Below are 19,147 nucleotides of genomic sequence, written 5' to 3'. Positions count from 1 at the left end.
TGTTTACCTTGGCTAAGCCGTGCCCTTGCACGGCAGCTTAAATGGTCACCTGCTCCAGCCCTCTGCCTCCCAGCAGCCTTGGCCCGGCCACCACCCTTAATCCTGGCTTAATGCTCTCTGAGTAAGGAGTCCCCACAGTCCTTGCTGGTGCCTGGCCCTCAGCACGCCTCCTGCACTGACAGGAAGTTTACCCTGGGGGCTAATCGCAGTCTCTCTTGCTGACATGGAACCCCTTCAGTGTTCCGGCTTAGCTCTTCGTTCACACGAAAAGTGATCATTATCTTAGTTTCTCCCTTTTCAGGCTAGGCATCTCATCCTTCCCTCTGCTTCTCAAGGTGCACAGGACCCCTGGGACATTTCCTACCTCTGATGAAGCTGGATTTCTTTTTTTTTTTTAAGATTTTATTTATTTATTTGACAGAGAGACACAGCGAGAGAGGGAACTCAAGCAGGGGGAGTGGGAGAGGGAGAAGCAGGCTTCCCATGGAGCAGGGAGCCTGATGCGGGGCTCGATCCCAGGACCCTGGGATCATGACCTGAGCCGAAGGCAGACGGTTAATGACTGAGCCACCCAGGAGCCCTGAAGCTGGATTTCTTTCTGCTTTCAGGTCCCTTGCCCAATTTGGGATTCTATGGGAGTGTATATGGGGGGGGGGGAGAGTATCTGCCTCAGTTTCCCCAGCAGTCACACAACTAGAGAAATAAGTGGCCAAATTGGAAAAGATTGGTTGCTATGGATCCACACATCAGGGCAAAAACAGGAATAATGGTTCATATCTAAAATACTTATGCACATACCCTTTATCCAGCTATTCCACTTCTAGGAATTTATTCTACAGATATGCTGGCATTGTGTGAACTAAAGTAATTACCAGGATATCTCTTGCCCTAGACATGGTCTAAATATCCATCCACGGGGCACCTTTATTTTATTTTTTAAAAGACTTTATTTTTAAATAATCTCTACACCCAATGCAGGGCTCGAACTTACAGCCCCGAAGTCAAGAGAGAATGCTCTACCGACTGAGCCAGCCGGGCACCCCAGCAGGTTACCTTTATGTGTGCTGATGCAGACCAATGTCCGGTTTATAGCTGTTGAGTGTGTATCCTATGCTGCTGTTTGGGTAAGAGAACACAAAGGAGATGCTCGTGAGCACACAGGCAAGCCCTGAAAGGCCAAAGAAACTGGGGATGGTGTTTGCTTCTGGTGCTGGACCCTGGTGGCTGGGGCAGAGACAGTGGTGGGCGAACTGACTTTCCACTGTACTCCCCTTTTGCCCCTTTTGAATTTTGTATCACTTGCAAATAGGATTTCCTATTCAAAAAATAGGTCAAATTCACTTTTTTCCAGTCCTGGAAATCTTGGATGTCACTGATTTTTGGCCCTCATCATATACCAGTGGTTATTGCTGCGGGCCGACCCCCGGAGAAGGAGGGTGAAGCCAGGGGTGGGACGGGGAGTGGTATGGAGGCCAGGGGCCTGTCTTGGGAAGGAGCTCGAGGCTCAGAAGGCCCAGCATGGAACCAGTGGAGAGGGGAGAGCAGCAACAGGAGAGACCCCGGAGGATCAGGGCAGCAGAATTCCCAGAATCCACACAGCATGGACACTCTGGATGGTGGAGAAGACAGAGGGGACCAAGGGGACCAAAGCTCTGCCCTGTGAGGAGGAGACGGACAGCCACAAAGAAAGCTAAGTGGGTGTTACAAAAGCCCAGGGGAGAGGGAAATGCAGCTAGAATGTGTTTGCGTGTGCGGAGGGCAGGGGTAGAGTTTGGGAAGGCTTTATATTGAGGAAATGGGATTTGAGCCGCTCCTGGAATTGGGAGTCAGGTGTCAACAGGCGCAGAGGAAGGAAAGAATAACCCTATGGTGGGGGAACAGAATCGGCAAAAGCTGAAGTGTGAAGGGAAGATACAGAGCAAGCATGCACACAAGCAGGCACGTGTGTGTGTGTGTGTGTGTGTGTGTGTGTGTGTGTAGTATGTGGTATTGCAGGAGGTGGCCAGGGATAAGACTGGAAAGATTTAGGGGACAGATCTTGGAGGGCCTTGAATGCCAGGCTAAGAAATTTATTGAAATTCTCAGGTATGAGAATGAATGGAAGTGAATGGATGCTTAGGGCAGTGCTTCTCAAACTCTCTGGGGTTGAGACACAATTTTATTGTTGTTAAATTTCCCATTGACTGTGAACCCACATTTTTTTTTAAAGATTATTTATTTATTTATTTGAAAGAGAGAGAGATAGCGAGCAGGAACACAAGCAGGGGGAGTGGGAGAGGGAGAAGCAGGCTTCCCGCTGAGCAGAGAGCCCAATGTGGGGCTCGATTCCACGACCCTGGGACCATGACCTGAGCCGAAGGCAGACGCTTAACGGCTGAGCCACCCAGGTGCCCCTATTTGCTTCAGATTTTTAAAAAAATAAATAAAACATGGGGCGCCTGAGTGGCTCAGTTGTTAAGCGTCTGCCTTCGGCTCAGGTCATGATCCCAGGGTCGTGGGATCGAGCCCCACATCGGGCTCCCTGCTCGGCAAGAAGCCTGCTTCTCCCTCTCCCACTCCCCCTGCTTGTGTTCCCTCTCTCGCTGTGTCTCTCTCTGTCAAATAAACAAATAAATAAAATCTTTAAAAATATATATATATATAGTAAAAATGATCATGTGCTCGGACGCTGTGGCAATGGCAGATCCCCGTAAAGGTTGCTTAATGCTTACTCTCTCTTTCTTTTTTTTTTTTTTTAAGATTTTTATTTATTTATTTGAGAGAGAGAATGAGATAGAGAGAGCATGAGATGGGGGAGGGTCAGAGGGAGAAGCAGACTCCCCGCTGAGCAAGAAGCCCGATGCGGGACTCGATCCTGGGACTCCAGGATCATGACCTGAGCCGAAGGCAGTCGCTTAACCAACTGAGCCCCCCAGGCGCCCTGACTCTCTCTGTACTCATCTGTGAACCAGTGGCTGTGCTGGTCTGTGGTTTGAGTAACCCTGCCCCAGGGGTCCTTGGAGGGGCTGCAGAGGTCGGGAAGGGCCACAGGGTTGTTGTTGTTGTTGTTGTTGTTGTTTTGTGGTGGGCGTGGATGCTCATTTATGTAGAGAGAGGGTGCAGAACTTTTGTCAGGACCTCAAAGGGTGAAGGGTCCTCAAAGGACACAATCACCTGTGTAGGGAGTAGTCACTGAAGGTCTTCGAATGGAAGGATCTAGTGGCGGCTTTAGAGCAGTGGGAGCAGCAGACGTGCCTGATTCATCCTGGGACCCCGCCCTGCCTCAGCTGCACCCAGAGCAGCCCGTCCAGGGCCTAGCCGTGGAAAGGGGATTGGGAAGAGTGAGAGGTTCTAGAGAGCAGGGGGCCCATTTAGAGGGTGACTAAATCATCTATGGAAAAGAAAACCAGAGGGACTTTAAAGCTAGCTTTGGGGCGCCTGGGTGGCTCAGTTGGTTAAGCGACTGCCTTCGGCTCAGGTCATGATCCTGGAGTCCCCGGATCGAGTCCCGCATCGGGCTCCCTGCTCAGCGGGGAGCCTGCTTCGCCCTCTGACCCTCCCCCCTCTCATGCTCTCTCTCTCTATCTCATTCTCTCTCTCAAATAAATAAATAAAATCTTTAAAAAATAAATAAATAAAGCTAGCTTTGGAGCAAGAAGATCAGGGAGGGATGGGTCTGCCTCTGGGACGGATGGCACAATGTTAGCTGAAGACAGGGGAAGCTAGCTCCTCAGCCCCAACCCAGCCATCCTGCATCTGCTGCTTGCTTGGGAAGCGAGGTGAAAGGGAGCCTCTCTCGGGGTGTGAGCCAGGCAGGGGAGGCTTCAGGGATGCAGTGTGGGGCCAGAAAACAGCATGCTGGGGGGGGGCCCGCAAGCATCTTCTGAGTCTTCCGAGCAGATGCCTGGGGCCCCAGGGCATCAGAAAGGCTGTGACTCATGTGGGCACACACTCCTGTTCCCAGGTAGGCTCTGCAGATGGATCGATTTCATGATCTCCCTGGAAAACTCCTACATTCATTGCTACTTTTTCTTTTTTGAGGTGAAATTCAGATAACATAAAATTAAAGTGAACAACTCGGTAGCATTTAGTGCATTCACCATGTTGTGCAAACCACCACCTCCACTAAGCTCTGAAGCATTTCATCACCCCGGAAGGAAACCTCATACTCCTTAAGCGGTTGCTCTCCATTTTCTTCCTCCTCCTCCTAGGCAGATCTCCATGGATTTGCCTATTCTGAATATTTCACATACACAGATTCATACAACATGTGACCTTCTATGTCTGGCTTCTTTCACTTAGCACGTGTTGAAGGTTCATCCGTGTTGGAGTGAGTATTAATTAGTACCTGGATCCTTTCTAGGGACAGATAATATTCCATTATATGCAGAGATCACCACTTGTTTATCCATTCACCTGCTGAAGGACATTTAGGCTATTGGGTCATGTGGTATTTCTGCGTTTAGCTTTTTGAGGAATTGCCAAACTGTTTTCCATAGTTGCTGAGCCATTTTTCATTCCCACCAGCAAAGTGTGAGAGGGTTCCACCTGCTTTCCTTATTCAACAGGTAATTGCTGTCACCTGGGAAGGCAAGGCGATGGTTACCACCAGGTGCTAGCATGGGTAAAATATGTCAGGATGATTTCCTGCTCCATTTGCCCTACCACCCACCATAGGCTTCTAAGGCTACTTGGCAGGCCTGGGAGGCTGCTGGCTGGCGTGGGGGCGTGGGAGGGTGCCTTTCCCTTTTTTACCAAGGCATGTAGGTCGGATGGTGAAATCTACAGCCTCAAAGCCAGGCTGGGTGTGGTCCTTCAGGAGTTGGGCTTGTGGTCCACCTGGACCCTGTGGCTCGAAATATGTCCTCTCAAGGATAGATACAGACCCCGTTCCTCCTCCTCCTCCCTGCTCTAGTCTCTCGTCATCTTTCTTCTCTCTTTCCTTTGCCTTTCCTGAGCTTCTCACCTCCCTCACTCTCTCTCTTCTACCTCCCCTCTCTGCTCGCTCCCCTCTTCTCTTCTCTGTTTTTGTCTATCATTTTCTCTTCACCCCACTTCCGTCTGCCTTCCTCTTCCATCCTTACATTCCTGCTCTAATCTCCTCCTCCTCCCCCCACCCCCAACCTGCAATTCTTATGCCTCAGGGACTGAGTGGGAAGAAAGGGGGTGGGGAGCCGCATGCACGTTCCTGCCATCGGACTGTATCCATGAGCCCTTCTCCCCACTTAGGCCCTGGTAAGTCTCCCCAAAGTGAGATTCGGTGCTGGGAAGCCTCTCTTTCATCTTTATTCCTTCCTCCCCCTCCCAGGAGACCCACTGACATCCGCGGCCCAGAGCATGGTGGCCTGCAGCTGGGGATCAAGAGATCCAGTTCTGGTCATCTCTGTCCCTCAGTACCAAAGGTCATGGTCTGGGGAGAAAGGAGTCTCCAGGGCTGCTTATGTGGCAGGAATTGGCCTTGGTTTGAGGGCAGGTGGTTTGGGAGGAGAAGAGCCATCATCCCTGCCACAAAGTTCTCCTGGACACTCCCCGGGGGCCAGGCCCTGTGGAGACCTGCCAGTCAACCTGCGTCAGCAGGCAAAGCCCTAAGCTGGGAAAACAAGAAAACCCTCTGCCCCCCACTGGTTCTCAAAGTGGGGCCCAGAGCAGCAGCGTTTAGAACCTTGTTAGAAATGCACATTCCCAGGCCCTTCTTCAAACTTAGAAGCTTCAGGAGAGGGCCCCAGCAACCCATGTTCTGACAGGCCCTCCAGTGATTCTGATCCTCACTCTAGTGTAAGAACCATTGCATGACCCTGAGAGGGAGCCCTAATTAATGAGGGAGGCTAAGCGCTCCCAGTCTGATGGCGGAGGTGGGACCCCTGCTTGCCATCTGACAGGGAAGACGGAGACTTGTGCTCAGAAAACTGCCAATCAGAGGGACATCTAGGCTTCTCGCTGAAAGTCCCTCAACCCGGGGTCTCTCACTGCTGGAAGCACCAGGATGTATTTCTTTGGCTGGAGGTGGCTACATTCAGGACCCCAGAGAACCCCCCCCCCCTCCCGCATTCTCTCTCCATTCTTCAGAAAGTGGGTTTGATGTGCTAATGAGGGCATCAATTATGAAGCATCATTAGCATTCATTACAATAAGAAGCAGGAGCGGGAGGACCGCAGGGAATGAGGGACGGTCTTTTGAAACTCACGGCTATTCACTCCTCTCCTATAGGGTGGGAGGGGGAATGGGAGGGCCAGGAATGCAGGAGGGGACCTGGGAGGGGCTCTGGGGCGCTAGTCTGTGGTCAGAAGGAAGAACCTCCTCCTCCTCACCTCCCCCACCCCTGCCAGTTTCTGCCCCAGATGCCAGGTCAGTGCCCCTGGTCATTCTCTCTCCAGAACAGGGCCGAATTGCAGCCCCTTCGCTGCCTGCGGGCCACCCTTGATGGAGTGTGGATGGTCCTAAGGGGGCTCATGAAATGCGCTGGCTGGACAACAGCCCCGCTGGCAGGGGGCTTTCTCTAGGATCTGGGGGGGTGGTTCCCACCACGGCAGAGTGAGCAGTTCAGCATATCCCACCCATCATTTCCGCGTCATCCTTTTTCCTGTGCCTTTCCCTAGAGGCCCCCGTGCCTCTCTCTGCCCACCCCTGGCCCCACGTCCCTCTTCCTGCCCAGATGTTTGTCCAGGTGCGCTCCCTGTTCTGACTGTACCTTGGGGAAGGAGAGGCTGAGAATTCTCACCTCTAGCGTGCTCCCCCATAACCTCCCAACTGCAGGTGCCCAGGAACAGGCCAGGGGGCGGGGGGGGGGCAGTGTGTGAGAAGCTCAGTTAAGCATTGTTGATCCCTCAAACAAGCCAGCTGCCCCCTCCCCACCAAGAGCAACGCTCCAGAGAGGCCGGGGAGGAGGGCCGGAGGGAAGTTACCTGTTGAGGAATGAGAGTGGGGGTGGGGCGGCACCTGAGGCATTTCAGCGGGAGGCAGCTGGAACACTGGTTGTGCCAGGGCACCAGGCCAGCTTCCAGGAGCAATTCTCTCGTCTCTGAGCTGGAGAATTAATACCTGCGTTGCTTTGCCCCTGATCCGTGGCGATGGCTTCCCAGCCTTTTCCCTACCCCGGGAGACTCTGCTTTGGGCCTGGAACCTATCTTCCCTGGGGGGTGGGCCAGAGGATCTCGTGGGGTCAATGTCACCCACCCTCTGGCTCACTGAAGGGTCTCAATGTTTTGTTTCTGTTCCGAAGCTCTATCTCTTCTCACCCCTGGGTTGGGTGGGTGTGAAGTAGTTGAGGGGAATAGGGGGTCAAATGAAATCGCGGCTATGCAGATGATGAGAAATGTTAAGGGTTCATCTTCAGGAAGTGAGCGACAGCGGCGCCTGGGTGGCTCAGTGGTTAAGCGTCTGCCTTCGGCTCAGGTCAGGATCCTGGAGCCCTCCTGATGCAGGAGGTCACCTCAGGGTGGGGAAAGATGAGTGCATTGTCCTGCTGACACCTTTGGAACTGTTCCCAGTTTCTGGGGGCTGATTCACAGCACCTGTCCCCCCAGTCTCCGAACCAGTGGCTTCTTGGCATTTATCATAAGGGCAGAAATATCTCCATGTGACTGGGCAAGCATCTTTCCTGTCATCATCCAGGGCTAATGCCCAGTTCCTTAACCTTGACATAACCGTATGTCTTAACGCTCAGCCCGGTTCCTGAGCCCAGCTCTCTTCTATCCACAGAGGCTGGCCCTAGCTTCTGGCAGTGCACAGGGTTAAGAGGTGCTGCTGGTGATAGGAAAGAGGCTGGGAGCTCTGCAGTCAGGCAGATCTGCGTTTGAATTTCAGCTGTGCTCCTCTTAGAGTGGGCACATGGCTATTCCTGTCCGAGCCTCAACTCTTTATCTCTGAAATGGGACCAAGGATGCCCATTCTGCAGGATTGTTGAGAGGGTTAAATGAGAGAATACGAGTAAAACACTTGCTGATTCCCTTCTCCTTAGGTGGACACAAAGTGGGGCAGGAAAGAGACCCCGTCTTAGGGGGACCCTGACAGGGAGAGGAAGGGGCAGAGTCTGTGTAGTTGAGTCAGCCTTCTGAATGGAGGAGCAGAAGCTTGAGTCCCCAGCCTGTAGGCTGTGAGAGGCGTGGGAGGTGGTGTCCAAGCAGCTGGGGGGAAGCCGCCCCTCCCTGCACCACCCCCTCCCCTCCACAGGGCCTGCTGCCTCCCATGCCCATCCTGGGCAGACAGCCAGGCAGGGAGCTGGAAGAGTGCCCGCTGTGCGCTCAGAGGCCAAAAGATGGGCACCGTCCAGTTGGCAGAGGGAGAGGAAGCTGGCCCAGGACTGGAGAAGTCAGGGTGCCGATTGCTGGGGTCGTGTGCCCAGACGGTGTGTCAGAGACACAGCTCTTGGCTGCCCTCCGGAGCTATCCTGCTGGAGCTGGGAAGGGCCACCCCCGCCCTCCCGCCCTGGCCCTACCACCTAAGTTACTGCAACTGGAGATTAATCTCGAGGGGCATCTGGGACTTGCCCCCAGCCGGGCATGTGGCTGGCTCAGGGGCAGGCCTGAGGGCGGGCAGGAAAATGGGAGAGCCTAGATTAAGGTTGCAACCTGGTAGACTAGGAAGTGGGGAAACCGGTTTGTCACTTGGGCACTTGGGGTGGGGTCTTCTCTCCTGCCTTGCTGCCTGCCTGCCACTCTGCCTGGTGTCCTTTATTGAAGAGAGGTCCTGTGCCCCTTTCCTGCTCCATCTAAAGTGGCTTTGGGGATGCCAGGAGTAAAGAAAAGAGGCAGGGGACTCAGTCCACCTTCTCCTCCCCAAGAGCAGCTTGGGAGAGGAGAGACAGGACAGAGAACGGAAGGGAGAGAGGAAGCAAGCAACCAGCACAGGAGGAGGGGTCGTGGTCAGTGCTGGTCAGAGCCGGAGAAGTCTGTGGAGCCAACAGGTAGACCAGGGTGGGACAGGGAGGGGGGTGGGAAGAAAGCGGGGGCGGGGCAGAGCTGGCGCTCCGCATGCTGCCTTGGAGGTGGCCGGGCAGAGCCAAGCGAGGTGTGAGAAGGGGCTGGAGCGCGCCCCTTTGGGGGTCCTCCCTGACGGCGGAGCTGACTCCCCTCACTCCTAGCGCGGGCCTCTGCAGTTCCAGCAGACGCCTGCAGGAGGGGCCGCAACCGGAGCTGGGGGCAAGGAGACAGCCCAGCAGGGGGCGCCGGGGGACTGGATCTCTGCGGCTGAGCCGAGTCTAAGGAGCGGGGGAGGGGGGCGTCCCGGCAGAGCCAGAGGAGGGTCTGGACTCTCCCTGCATAGGGCGGCTGTGGCTTTCGGAGGTCACCTTGGCTGAAAAGTGGCCCCCCGGTCCCGCCGCTCCGCTTGCCTCCCTGCCCGGTTCCTCCCCGAACGCTTCCCCATCCCCTGGCGCGCCAGGGCTTGGAGACCGAGAAGTCCCCCACCCTCGAGGTGCACCCCCTCCTCCGAGGCCGGTCCCGGGCCTTAGGTATTTGTCTCGGTGGCGGTGGTGGTGCTCCGACGATTGCTCGGGGTGGGAGAAGCAGGTGGAGTCGGGAGGGGAGCGGGAGCGCGCCCCGCACCCCTGGCCCGGCCGCGCGCCGCGGGATCCCGCCGTGCAGCTGGAGGGCGCGAGGCGCAGCGCCCCCTCCCCTCCTCCGCTCCCCGCCGCCCCGGGCGGCCCTTTGTACGTTCCGGCCACACGCGGGTGCCCGCGCCGCGCGCGCTCCCGCCCGCAGTGACACACCCGCGCCGGCCCGCGCGCGCGCCCCCCCACACACATACACACACACACACACATAGACACACACACTCGCTCTCGCACACTCGGTGACACGCCCGCGCGCGCGCGCACCCACACGCCCGGCCGCCGGCGCCCTCCCAGCTGGTCCACCCCGGCGGGGCCCGCGCCCCCGGCCCGCCCGCCTGGCACCGCGCCCCGGGGCTGGGGCCGAGCGAGGAGCCCGCGAGGCGGCGAGAGGGCGAGCGCCAGGCAGGCCGGCCCGGGGCCCCCGCCCCCCGCGCCCCCGCCCGATGGGGAACGCTCCGTCCCAAGGCATGTCCCTGTCTCTCTCCTCCCTAATGTGCCTCCATGCTTAAGTGGAAGGTATTTCTGTTTTCTTTGTGTGTTTTCCCCTCGGCCGGGGGCGGGGGCGGCGGCCGGGCCGGGGAGGCGGCGGCCGGTGGGGCGAGGGATGCTCAGGGCGCAGGTGTTGGGGGGGACAGGGGACCGCTGCGTGCAGGCTTGGGAGAAGGACCCGGGCGACAGGAGTCCTGGGACCAGAGGGGGTCAGGGATTGGCGAGGCTGGAAACCGAGCGGGGAGGGCCTCGTGATGCCCGGGGGGAGGGGGCCCGAGGGGTGAAAATTTAAAGGGGTACGCGTGGAGGGAGGAGGGGTGGGGAGAAGAGGAAGGGGGATGGATGGTGAGGGGAGTGGGGGAGGGGAGTGGTCCATCCGTGGTGGAGGAAGAGGAGGATGCGGGGGTGGGGGAGGGAGGCGACGGGGATGAAGTGTGTGTGGGGGGGAGCCTCAAAGGCCTCTCTTTCCCCCAGGTCCCAGAATGGGGTGAACGCACTTGGACGGTGGTGGTAGGCGCTTTGCGCCAGCCCCCCAGGGAAGGAAGGGGATGAGTGCCTTCTGGGGTTGGCTGTGTTGCCAGGATACGAGCTTGTATTCACCCCCCCGCCCCCCTCACCTCGAGGCCTTAGCCCTGGAGACCTCAGAGCCTAGGCAGCAGTTGCAGAAACTGGGGACCAGCTCCCCGCTCAGCTGGCGGGTAGGGAGGGGCCATAAGAGGGAGGGGCTGGGGGAGGGGCTATTTGATCTTAAGCCCTCCCCCCTGCGGAGGCAGGAGGGCAGGGGAGGGCGCCCCCAGCTGGGGAGAACATCCAGGGTGAGTGAGGAGGTAGGGACCGCAGGAGGCTGAGGGGCAGAGGGCGGGGCCGGGGAGGGGACGCGCCATAGCCCCCCCTCCCCTCCCACGCACCCCCCTGCTACGTCAGAAGCTCCGGGGCCAGCTCCGAGTCCTGTCGGTGGGGGCAGCAGGATGCTGGTGGAAGCAGAGGGGGCCGGCCGGGTGCCTCCGCAGCTCGGCTGGCAGGGCCCGGCGGGGCGTGTGCTGCTGCTGGTGCTGACCCCCCCGCCCCACCCCTCCCCATGCAGCCCTGGCAGTGCCTCCGGCGCTTTGCCCTGGCCTGGTGGGAGAGGACAGCGGAGGGCAGCGCCCGAGCTCCTAGGGAGGAGGCTGGACCGAGGGACCCCGGGGGCCGAGGGGAGCCAGGTGAGCAGGCACAAGGATTGTGCCAGGAGGAGATCCCGGACTGTTTTTCCCTCTCTCCAAATACTGTGGAAACAGGAGGTCCTGCAGCCCCCAACTTTAGGGGAAGTGTTTTCCCCCCTGGTGGCGCTGGTGGAGGGCTCCTGGATGAAGCCTTCTCAGGAGATGTCGGAGCTACTGTTGTTTTGGGGGAAGGGGAAACAGATGAGGACTGGGAGTGCGGGATAGCTGACCAGCCTTCGGACTTGTAGGTCCGGACGTTCCCTGGTGTGGGGTTTGAGCACTTTGTGTGGGGAGGTTGGATACCTTCTTCCCGACTCTGGATATCTTGGTCTGGGTGACCTTGAGCCAACTGCTTTGCTGTCTAACTTCATGCCTCAGTTTCTCTCATTCCCTTCCCTATCCCTCTTGCTGGTTTTAAAGAACTGATGATGCATTTGATGGAGACTGTCACTATGAAAACGTGAAGCTCTGTCATTCTTAGTGGCAGCTGTTGTGGTGGTTTCTCTGGTGTGGTTGTGCGTGTGTATGTATGTGGGGGACAGTTTGGGTTTATGCATGAGGGCTTTTGCTGGTTCTAATTGGTGTTGGGGTCACAGCGAGCAAGTGTCAGGGCCCGGCATTCACACGGGAAGGAGGGCTCCAGGCGAGCTAAGAGTTGTCGGGGCAGAGACTTAGCTGGTGGCCTGCTGTAGAAGCAAGGCTTGGGGGTGAGGGCTCGGGGTGTAAGGGGAGGGGGTTACAAGAATAAGATCCCCCCCACCCTCCACCCAGATTGCCTGGCACCCCGGCACCATTGGCAGCGAGTGCAAAGGCTTTGCCCTGGCTTCTTGCCACCATGCCTTGGGGACAAGAGGGCCTTTGTCCAGTGCCCCCCCACCGCCACCCTGTTCCTTCCGCCCTTACCATGATGGCCGATTCTCTATGATGACCCTGAGGGCTGGGATGGAGATATGGGTCCCCCATGTGCTCTGGGGATCTGGAAGATGCAACTGTGGTCCTCAGGCAGGGCTGAGTGGAGAGGGGGAACTCTCCTAGGGGAAGGATCCCTGGGAATGAGCCATCAGGAGGCCTGTCCCCCCCACCCCAAGCCTTCTGCTTGCCTCCTTGTCTAATGGGGGGGGTGTCTGGGGTCTTTGTGGCCTGATTCCTGCTGAGCTCCAGGTTTTTTAAAGATGTACAGGGTACAGCGTTGGGTGCTGGGATGCAGAGCCTCAGACGCTCTCTCTCTCTCTCTCTGGCCAGGGACCCACCCTGGAAAAAGGGTTTAATTAGAACCATTGATTTCTTCTTTGGCTGCGGGCATCGATCTCAACGGTGTGGTCAGAGCTGGGGGGCGGGGGTGGCATGGCGACTGTCTGCACAGTGCCAACCTTGGCCTTCTCTGACAAAACCCAAGCTTAGGAGGGAGGGAGCTGGGCTCTTTAAAGTACCAGGTCTGTTTGAGCCCCACCCCCACTCCAGGTCAGGTCTTGGGGAAAGAAGGAAGTGGGAGTTGAGGATCTGGATGGAGGGAGGGGTGTTTGGGGTTCAGGATCATACTGAATGGTGGGCCTGGGGCTCTGGAATGGAGGGGCAGCTGTGGTTGGGTGGGGTCCTGCGAAGGGGAGTCAGGAGGCAGCAGAGGGGGCCTGTGGGTGTGGGGCAGGCTGAGAGTTCAGGGGAAAGACCTAGGGCTTGCCATAAAAGCTTCCCTTTCGAGGAATCCCAGGCACTTTATCTCCTCTAGCCGTGGCAAGGAGATCCAATTTCTTCCTTTGCTTGTGTCCTCAAGGCCCAGAGAGGGACAGAGACTACCTCAGAGGCCCAGCAGGCCTGGGTGTGGCCTCTGAGCCTGGCTGCCCGAGTCAGTGGCTGCTACCTAGGCACAGAGAGCTGAGGGTGAGGCTCCTGGCAGCCTGGAATCTGGCTTCTGGGCTTGGTGGGAGGTGGGGGACAGCTTGTGCCCCCCAAGCCCCGACTGCCTGTCGTGGGTGGGCTGGTGCAGGTGCAGGTTTCAATGAGCCACTCAGATGCTCTTTGAAGAATCCCTTGCTGGCTTCCTAGGGCCCATTCGAGCAAAGATAATAAAAATCTGGCCGTCAGCGGGTTTGAGGGCTGCACTCGCTTCCCCTTCTTTCATTCCCAGCTCTGAAAAGCAGAGATGCAGGCTTTGGATTTGGCTGCTGCCCCAAGGGAGAGAGGGAGGGAGGGAGGCAGAGGAGGAGGGACCGATTTCCTGGCAGCCCGGGAATTGCTGGGGAGGTGGGCCGAGGGGCAGGGGCTTGGTCCCCAACTCCTTCCAGACAGTCTCGAGGCCTCGATGGGGCTCCTATGACTGATACCCAGGCTCCAGCTTTCCTTCAGTCCCAGAGGCCAGCAGCCCTCTCTCTCTGCTCCGCTGCTCCCACCGTCCGCGCCCCCCCATGCCACCATCTCCCTCCCCTTGCTGCCCCCCCAACTTCTTCCCCTGGTCTCCCCTCTCTCTGCCCCTCAGTTTCTCCTGCTCTGCACTTCATTCTCTCTCTCTCTTTCTCCCCCCACCTTTTCTCCCCTTTTCTCACTCTGTCTGCCCTCCTCCCATCTGTCTGTCTTCCTCCCCCCAGCATTGGTCCTGCTTTCTAGGACTGTCTGGAAGGTGGAGAAGCCAAGTTGGGGGGTGGAGGGCAGCCGTAAGCACTGAAGGGACAGGTCTGGGTTGACTATTCTGGTCTGTCAGGTGCCATAGTTATCAGAGGCCAAGCGGAAGGGGGCTGCTGAGCACTTGGAGAGGTGTAGTGAGGGCCCCATCCCCCTCCCCACACCACGGCAGGCACCTTGCCCTGACCTCGGGCTTTGACACTCCAGTTCTCCTGCCTCCTTCTGCTGCTTGGCTGCCGGAAACCAGCGCCTCTGGCCTCGGCCCGTCCGCCCCTCTGGTCACCCACAGTCCCGGGCGCTGCTGCCACCCTGTCCACTCTCCCTCTCACCCCCACACCATTTCCAGATCGGAGCTGGGGAGGGAGGGGCCCCGTCCCACCCCTCACCCCCGGTCTCAGGTAGGCCTTCCTGGAGCCCCATCCAGGCCCTGTGCCCTCTTTGCCATCTTGTCCACTTCCCATATAAAAGACAGGACCATCGTGGAAAGAGCACTAGACTCCGAGTAAAGGGACCTCGTTCCCATTCTTCCTCAGCACCCAAATGTCCGAGTGACCTTGAGCAAGTCCCTGTCTGATGCGGGCCTCTTTCCTCACCTGTGAAATGAGGGGGCGTGGGCTGGATCATCTCCAAGGTCTCTTCTGACATTCCCTGGATGTTGTGTCTCTCTCCTGGGTGATTTGCATATGCTTTGCATATATTAATGGTGCCTGCTTGAAGGGGGAAGGTGCCACCCACAAGGACCAGAGTCCCACCCACCGTTCCGACTTCCCTTGCCCATTGGCCCATGCTTTCACTGCTAGAATCTCCTAGGGGGGTGGAAGCTGAGGCCGGAGCGTTTCCTGGGGAGGTGGGTCTGGCCCCTGGGTTCCAGACGTGCTGGAGGCAGGATGCGGGGTAGCCCCAGGAAGCCAAGTGCTGTGTGAATTTACTGAGGTTGGCTGTGGCTACCATGGGGTGTAGGAAACCCTGCCGAGGCTGGCTTGGGGGTTTCCCTCCTCCATTCCCAGGGCCTGAGCACCCTCTAGATGCCAAGGAGCTTAGCCAGGTAAAAGAGTCCCTCCTTTGGGGTCAGCTCCACCCACATAGCCCAGGGCAGGTCACGCTGTCTTGTAGCCCTGCCCACTTCTGCTCAGGCCCCTGGGCTCTGGGTATTTGTGAGTTGCAACTCGGACCTGAGAGCTGGTCACAGGACTGGACTAGGTCATTGCGTCTCTGGGCCCTGCCGCTGAAGGTGAAGCCCCATGCTCCCTGCAAGGGTCACAGACATCATCAGGGAGAGAGGATCTGCTGCCCCTGGTTCTGTCCCCACCTCCATCAGCCCCGCCTGTCTCGGCGGGACTGCCCCCAGAGCCTCCTCCCCAGCCTCCTGACCTGAGCTCTGTCTGGCACTGGCCAGTGTCATGGATCCCAGCCCCGAGTCCTGCCTCTGTTGCTTTCACCCCTATAAAGCCCATCACTTGGGGCAAGGCTGGGATAAAGGTTGGCAGCCTGGAGAAGATGACGTGGGGCCACTGAGTCATGGCGAGAATATCTGAAGACAGAAGCAGAGATGGCCTCCACTACCAAGGAGGACTGGGCCAGAGGAAATGGAGCAAGAGGGATCAAGTTTAGATTTAGTCTTAGAAAGGGACCATCCCAGGGGGCAGATTCATTTCTGACCATGGGACTGCTGTGAAGATGAAATGCAATCATAGATGAAAATGTCCAGCACATGGCTTGATATATATTAAACACTCAATAAATGGTGTGGCAGAGAGAACAGATGTCTCTGAAACCGGAAAAGACCCTCCCCTAACCTCGAGACTTAGGATTTTGCAGGGAATGAGAAGCTGGAGGGACAGTTCCCAGAAGAGCTGTTTCTCCCACACTCAGGCTGCCGCTCCCCCAGCGCACTCCTCATGCCTCCTGCACGCACTGGGCTCAGGGCCCAGCCACCCGGGGACACCCTGCCCTCATCCGCTCCGTTGCGGGTGGGCAGACGGAAGGGTTTGGGGGTGAGAAAATATTCTCCTCCCCTCCCCCCTATCTTTGCCCAGGACAGCTTGGAAGGAAACGGGCCCACGCCGCAGTAGGAGGAATAGAGGTTAGATAGGAAAGAAAGCCTCGCAGGGTGTGTGTGTGTGTGTGTGTGTGTGTGAAACACTCCAAGGTGGGGAGCTCTGGTGGTCTTTGACCTCAGTGATAGGTGTGTGTGAGCACGAGTAGGCTGGTGTTGTACCTAAGGGCAGGGGACTGGTTGGCATGACCTTTGAGATGACCTTTGGGCCATCCTGAGGAGCTTGATAGATCCACTTTCACTCTTTGTGGCTGTTGTAGTTGGCTGAGTACAAGGTACCAGGGTCCATGAGACAGAGGAGTCGCCCTGCTGGGGAGGAGAAGGGGCCTGGGGAGTCACTCTTCGATCCCCCAGGGCAGAGAGGTGGAGTGCAATGGGAAGAGCAAGCACTGGACTAGGATCAGGTGTCCTGCCTTCCCTCCTGCTGTGTGACCTTGGGCAAGTTAGTTGCCCACTCTGGTCTTCAGTGTCCTTGGTATGAGAAAAGAGGGTGAGAATCTCTAAGGTCTCTTCCAGCTGTCACAACTTCTACCTCCTTCCTCTCCCCTGAGATAAAACATGCCTTGCCACAGAGAGGGTGGGAAGAATATTTCCAAGCTCCAGCTAAACCTGGAAAAATGGAGATTTGGCCCAAGAGAATATTGACACGTGTGCGAGGGCAGGCGTGCTTGCACGCGTGCACACACACACACACACACACACCCCTTACAAACAGTCCAAAGGCACGTTTTGCCTAAGCCTACCCTCTCAGCCCAGAGGATGGATAAGCGAGTGGCCAGGGGATTCAGCTGTCTGAATCATAAACTCGCTGTTTTCCTCCCCTCCCGGCAGAGCTGGCGTTGCTACATTCCATTCCACTCAGGGACTAGAATCCAGTCCGTATTTTCTTCCTCGGAGGCACTGCCGGAGGGTGGCTTCCTCTCCCCCACAACCCTTTTCTGGTTCCCGGTAGCCTCCGCCACCTGGCCCAGTTGACTGCACGTCCCGGCGTGGAGTCCCGTAAGACTGGGAAGGAGCTGGGTTTTTCACAAGCCTGCCTTCCCCACCTCGGCAAACGTCACCATCCCAGCACACTGGCTTCTCTTCCATCCCAGCCACAGAGCTTGCCGGAGACCCCAGACCCAGGGGCCCACAGGGAACCCTCAGACCCAGAGACCCCATAGAGCAGCCCAAGCGCGGAGACCGCTCTGGAGAGGCCTAGCTAGAGATGTTTCTGCAGAGCCTGGGAGGTGGTTGTGGGAGGCTCTCCTGCAGGCTCCCCACACCCCCAGGGCATGTGGTAATTGCAGACACGGCGGGCTCTGCGGCGTCACCCAAGGCACCAGCATCTGCCTCATTGGGAAGAATGAACGATTCCATCTCTTCGGGAAGGCATTCCATGGCTCACCGAAACCCTTTCAGAGAAAGACTCGGCCCTTCTGCCCGCTCTCCTGGGCTGCCCCCGGCCCACTCCGCCCCCACCCGGTGGCTGGGCTGGCTCCGTGCGTCCCCATTCGTGTCCCAGCCGCTTTCTAAGAGAGAAGGCTCTGAGGAAGAGTGAGGGCTGTTAGGACTGGCACGGACTCTCACTTTGCTGGACCCTGACTTTTAAGACTCTCCCTAGCCTGGGTGCTCAGGGATTTCTGGAAGTTAAAAGGAGAAGGGGACTGCGAGTGGCTTCCTGGAGGAGGTGGGAGAGCAGGAAAGCAGCCCCCAGAGGGGCCAGACCTCAAAGATAAAGCTCAGGAGATCCTAGTCCGGCTCCTCCTGAACCCAACGGCTCATCCCCTCCCCTGGTCCCTGGTCCCTCCGCAGCCCAGAGTTAGAATCTTCTGCCTCCCACCCCTAGGATGAGGCAGAAGGAGACAGAAGCAAAGCCTTCTCTTCCACTTATTGTCCTTCAGAAATTACGTATCCTGGAGCACGGGCTGAAAAGAGGGGAGACAGCCAAGGCCTGGGGAGGCTAGATGGGAGGCAGCTTAGCTCAGGGGTGAAGAGCTTGGGCTCTGGAGTCAGAGGTGTGTGGTTTGGGGCAAGTCACTTCGCCTCTGAAGCTCATTTTCCTCATCTGTAAATTGGGGCCAATAACAGTGTTTTCCTCGAAGGGTGGGGTACCGGGATTAAATGAGGTAATTTAGGTAGAGGTCCTAGCTCACTGGAAACCTTCAAGAAATAGTAATTTCTTTGTCTTTGTCCTACTCACTGTCCAAGGAATGACCGAACGGGGGAAGCTGTTTTGTCTTCCTGGAGGAAGGGGCATACATGAGAAAACCTCTTCAGTTTTTTTTTTAAACCCAGATCCTCACCTCAGTTTATTTGGGGCTGGGTCCCTTGAGCTGCCACTGAAGGCTGGTGGTGGGAAGGAAGGTAGGCCTCCTGAGTCTTCACTCCCCTGGACTCTGGGTCCCTGTCCATCTGCCCCTTCCACGCCCCACCCCAAACAGCACTGCCTTGTCCGGGAAGCCCTCTAGGGCTAGATCTGTCAGTGAGCGTTCTTGATTTCTTCCCTCAGTCAATGTCCCCACATCTGGGTACAACAGCTGCTTCTCCCTGGGACGCCTGCATCTTGGGTAATCGGTGGGAAAATTGGAACCATGAGATTGGCAGGGGGCTCTGAGAACTCTTGCAGCCAGACGTGATGTGGGTATGGATGGGTCTGAGCCAGCCAAGTGAAGGAGAGGGGGGTCCGAGAGGGTCCTGGCCACACTGTCTCCGGGCCGGAAGGGGCTTCCTGCGCCTTCCCCAGGATGAAAGGCAGTAGACCACACTGCAGCAGGAGGGGGAAAGTGTACAGTTAGGAGGACTTCCCTGCAGGGGAGGGAGGGCGGCAGGCAGCCGTGAGGGACAGCTGAGAGGGGCTCTGCCCCGGTGCTTGTTGGGTGTGAAATGCCCCTGTTTCCTCCGTTACAGGCGGTGGGGGGGCCTTCCTCAGGGTTAGGGGGTGAGTGGAGCAGATGGGGGTCTCGGGCTGGGAGAGGACTGTTAGCAGAGCAATGATGGCAGGCAACCTCTGACTCCGACCCCACCAGCCTTCCAATGTGGGGTGACCTTGGTTGTGCGACGCTGATGGACCCTCCAAGGTGCTATCATTTGGGATCTTATGTGAGCACTCCAGTAAAGGGCCTGCCTCCGTTTCTGGGAGGAGAATCAGGCCTGGCTTGTTGGCTGTCTGTCCTAGGGACCTCATTCTGGGGATCCCATGTTTTCTGTGTCGTCCTGCTGTCTGTCCTCCTGTCTGTCTCCCACCAGTGTCTCTGCCCCTTCAGCCCCTGCTCT

The 19,147-nt window shown here is 57.5% G+C and overlaps 1 protein-coding gene and 1 long non-coding RNA gene across 7 annotated transcripts in view; one reads left to right on the top strand and one right to left on the bottom strand.

The window, feature by feature from the left end:
* The window catches only part of LOC118535299 (uncharacterized), a 39,716-nt gene extending 25,186 nt beyond the window's left edge, over positions 1–14,530 (bottom strand). Inside the window, exon 1 of the long non-coding RNA XR_013445062.1 lies at positions 14,430–14,530. This is a non-coding gene — a long non-coding RNA (uncharacterized LOC118535299). The remainder of the gene's footprint in view (positions 1–14,429) is intronic.
* Positions 10,904–19,147, top strand: part of SRCIN1 (SRC kinase signaling inhibitor 1) — a 64,122-nt gene continuing 55,878 nt past the window's right edge. For 3 of the 6 annotated variants that reach the window (XM_078065653.1, XM_078065652.1, XM_078065651.1), the window contains exon 1: positions 10,904–11,220. In XM_078065653.1, the coding sequence (XP_077921779.1) occupies positions 11,097–11,220 (124 nt within the window). In that variant the 5' untranslated portion in view covers positions 10,904–11,096. The remainder of the gene's footprint in view (positions 11,221–19,147) is intronic. The other 3 variants (XM_036091650.2, XM_036091649.2, XM_036091651.2) reach the window with 2 other exon arrangements.

The sequence above is a fragment of the Halichoerus grypus genome, chromosome 2, assembly GCF_964656455.1.
Source record: "Halichoerus grypus chromosome 2, mHalGry1.hap1.1, whole genome shotgun sequence".
Lineage (NCBI taxonomy): Eukaryota > Metazoa > Chordata > Mammalia > Carnivora > Phocidae > Halichoerus > Halichoerus grypus.
Note: the sequence above shows the minus strand (reverse complement) of the source record. Positions and strands in the feature narration are given on the sequence as shown.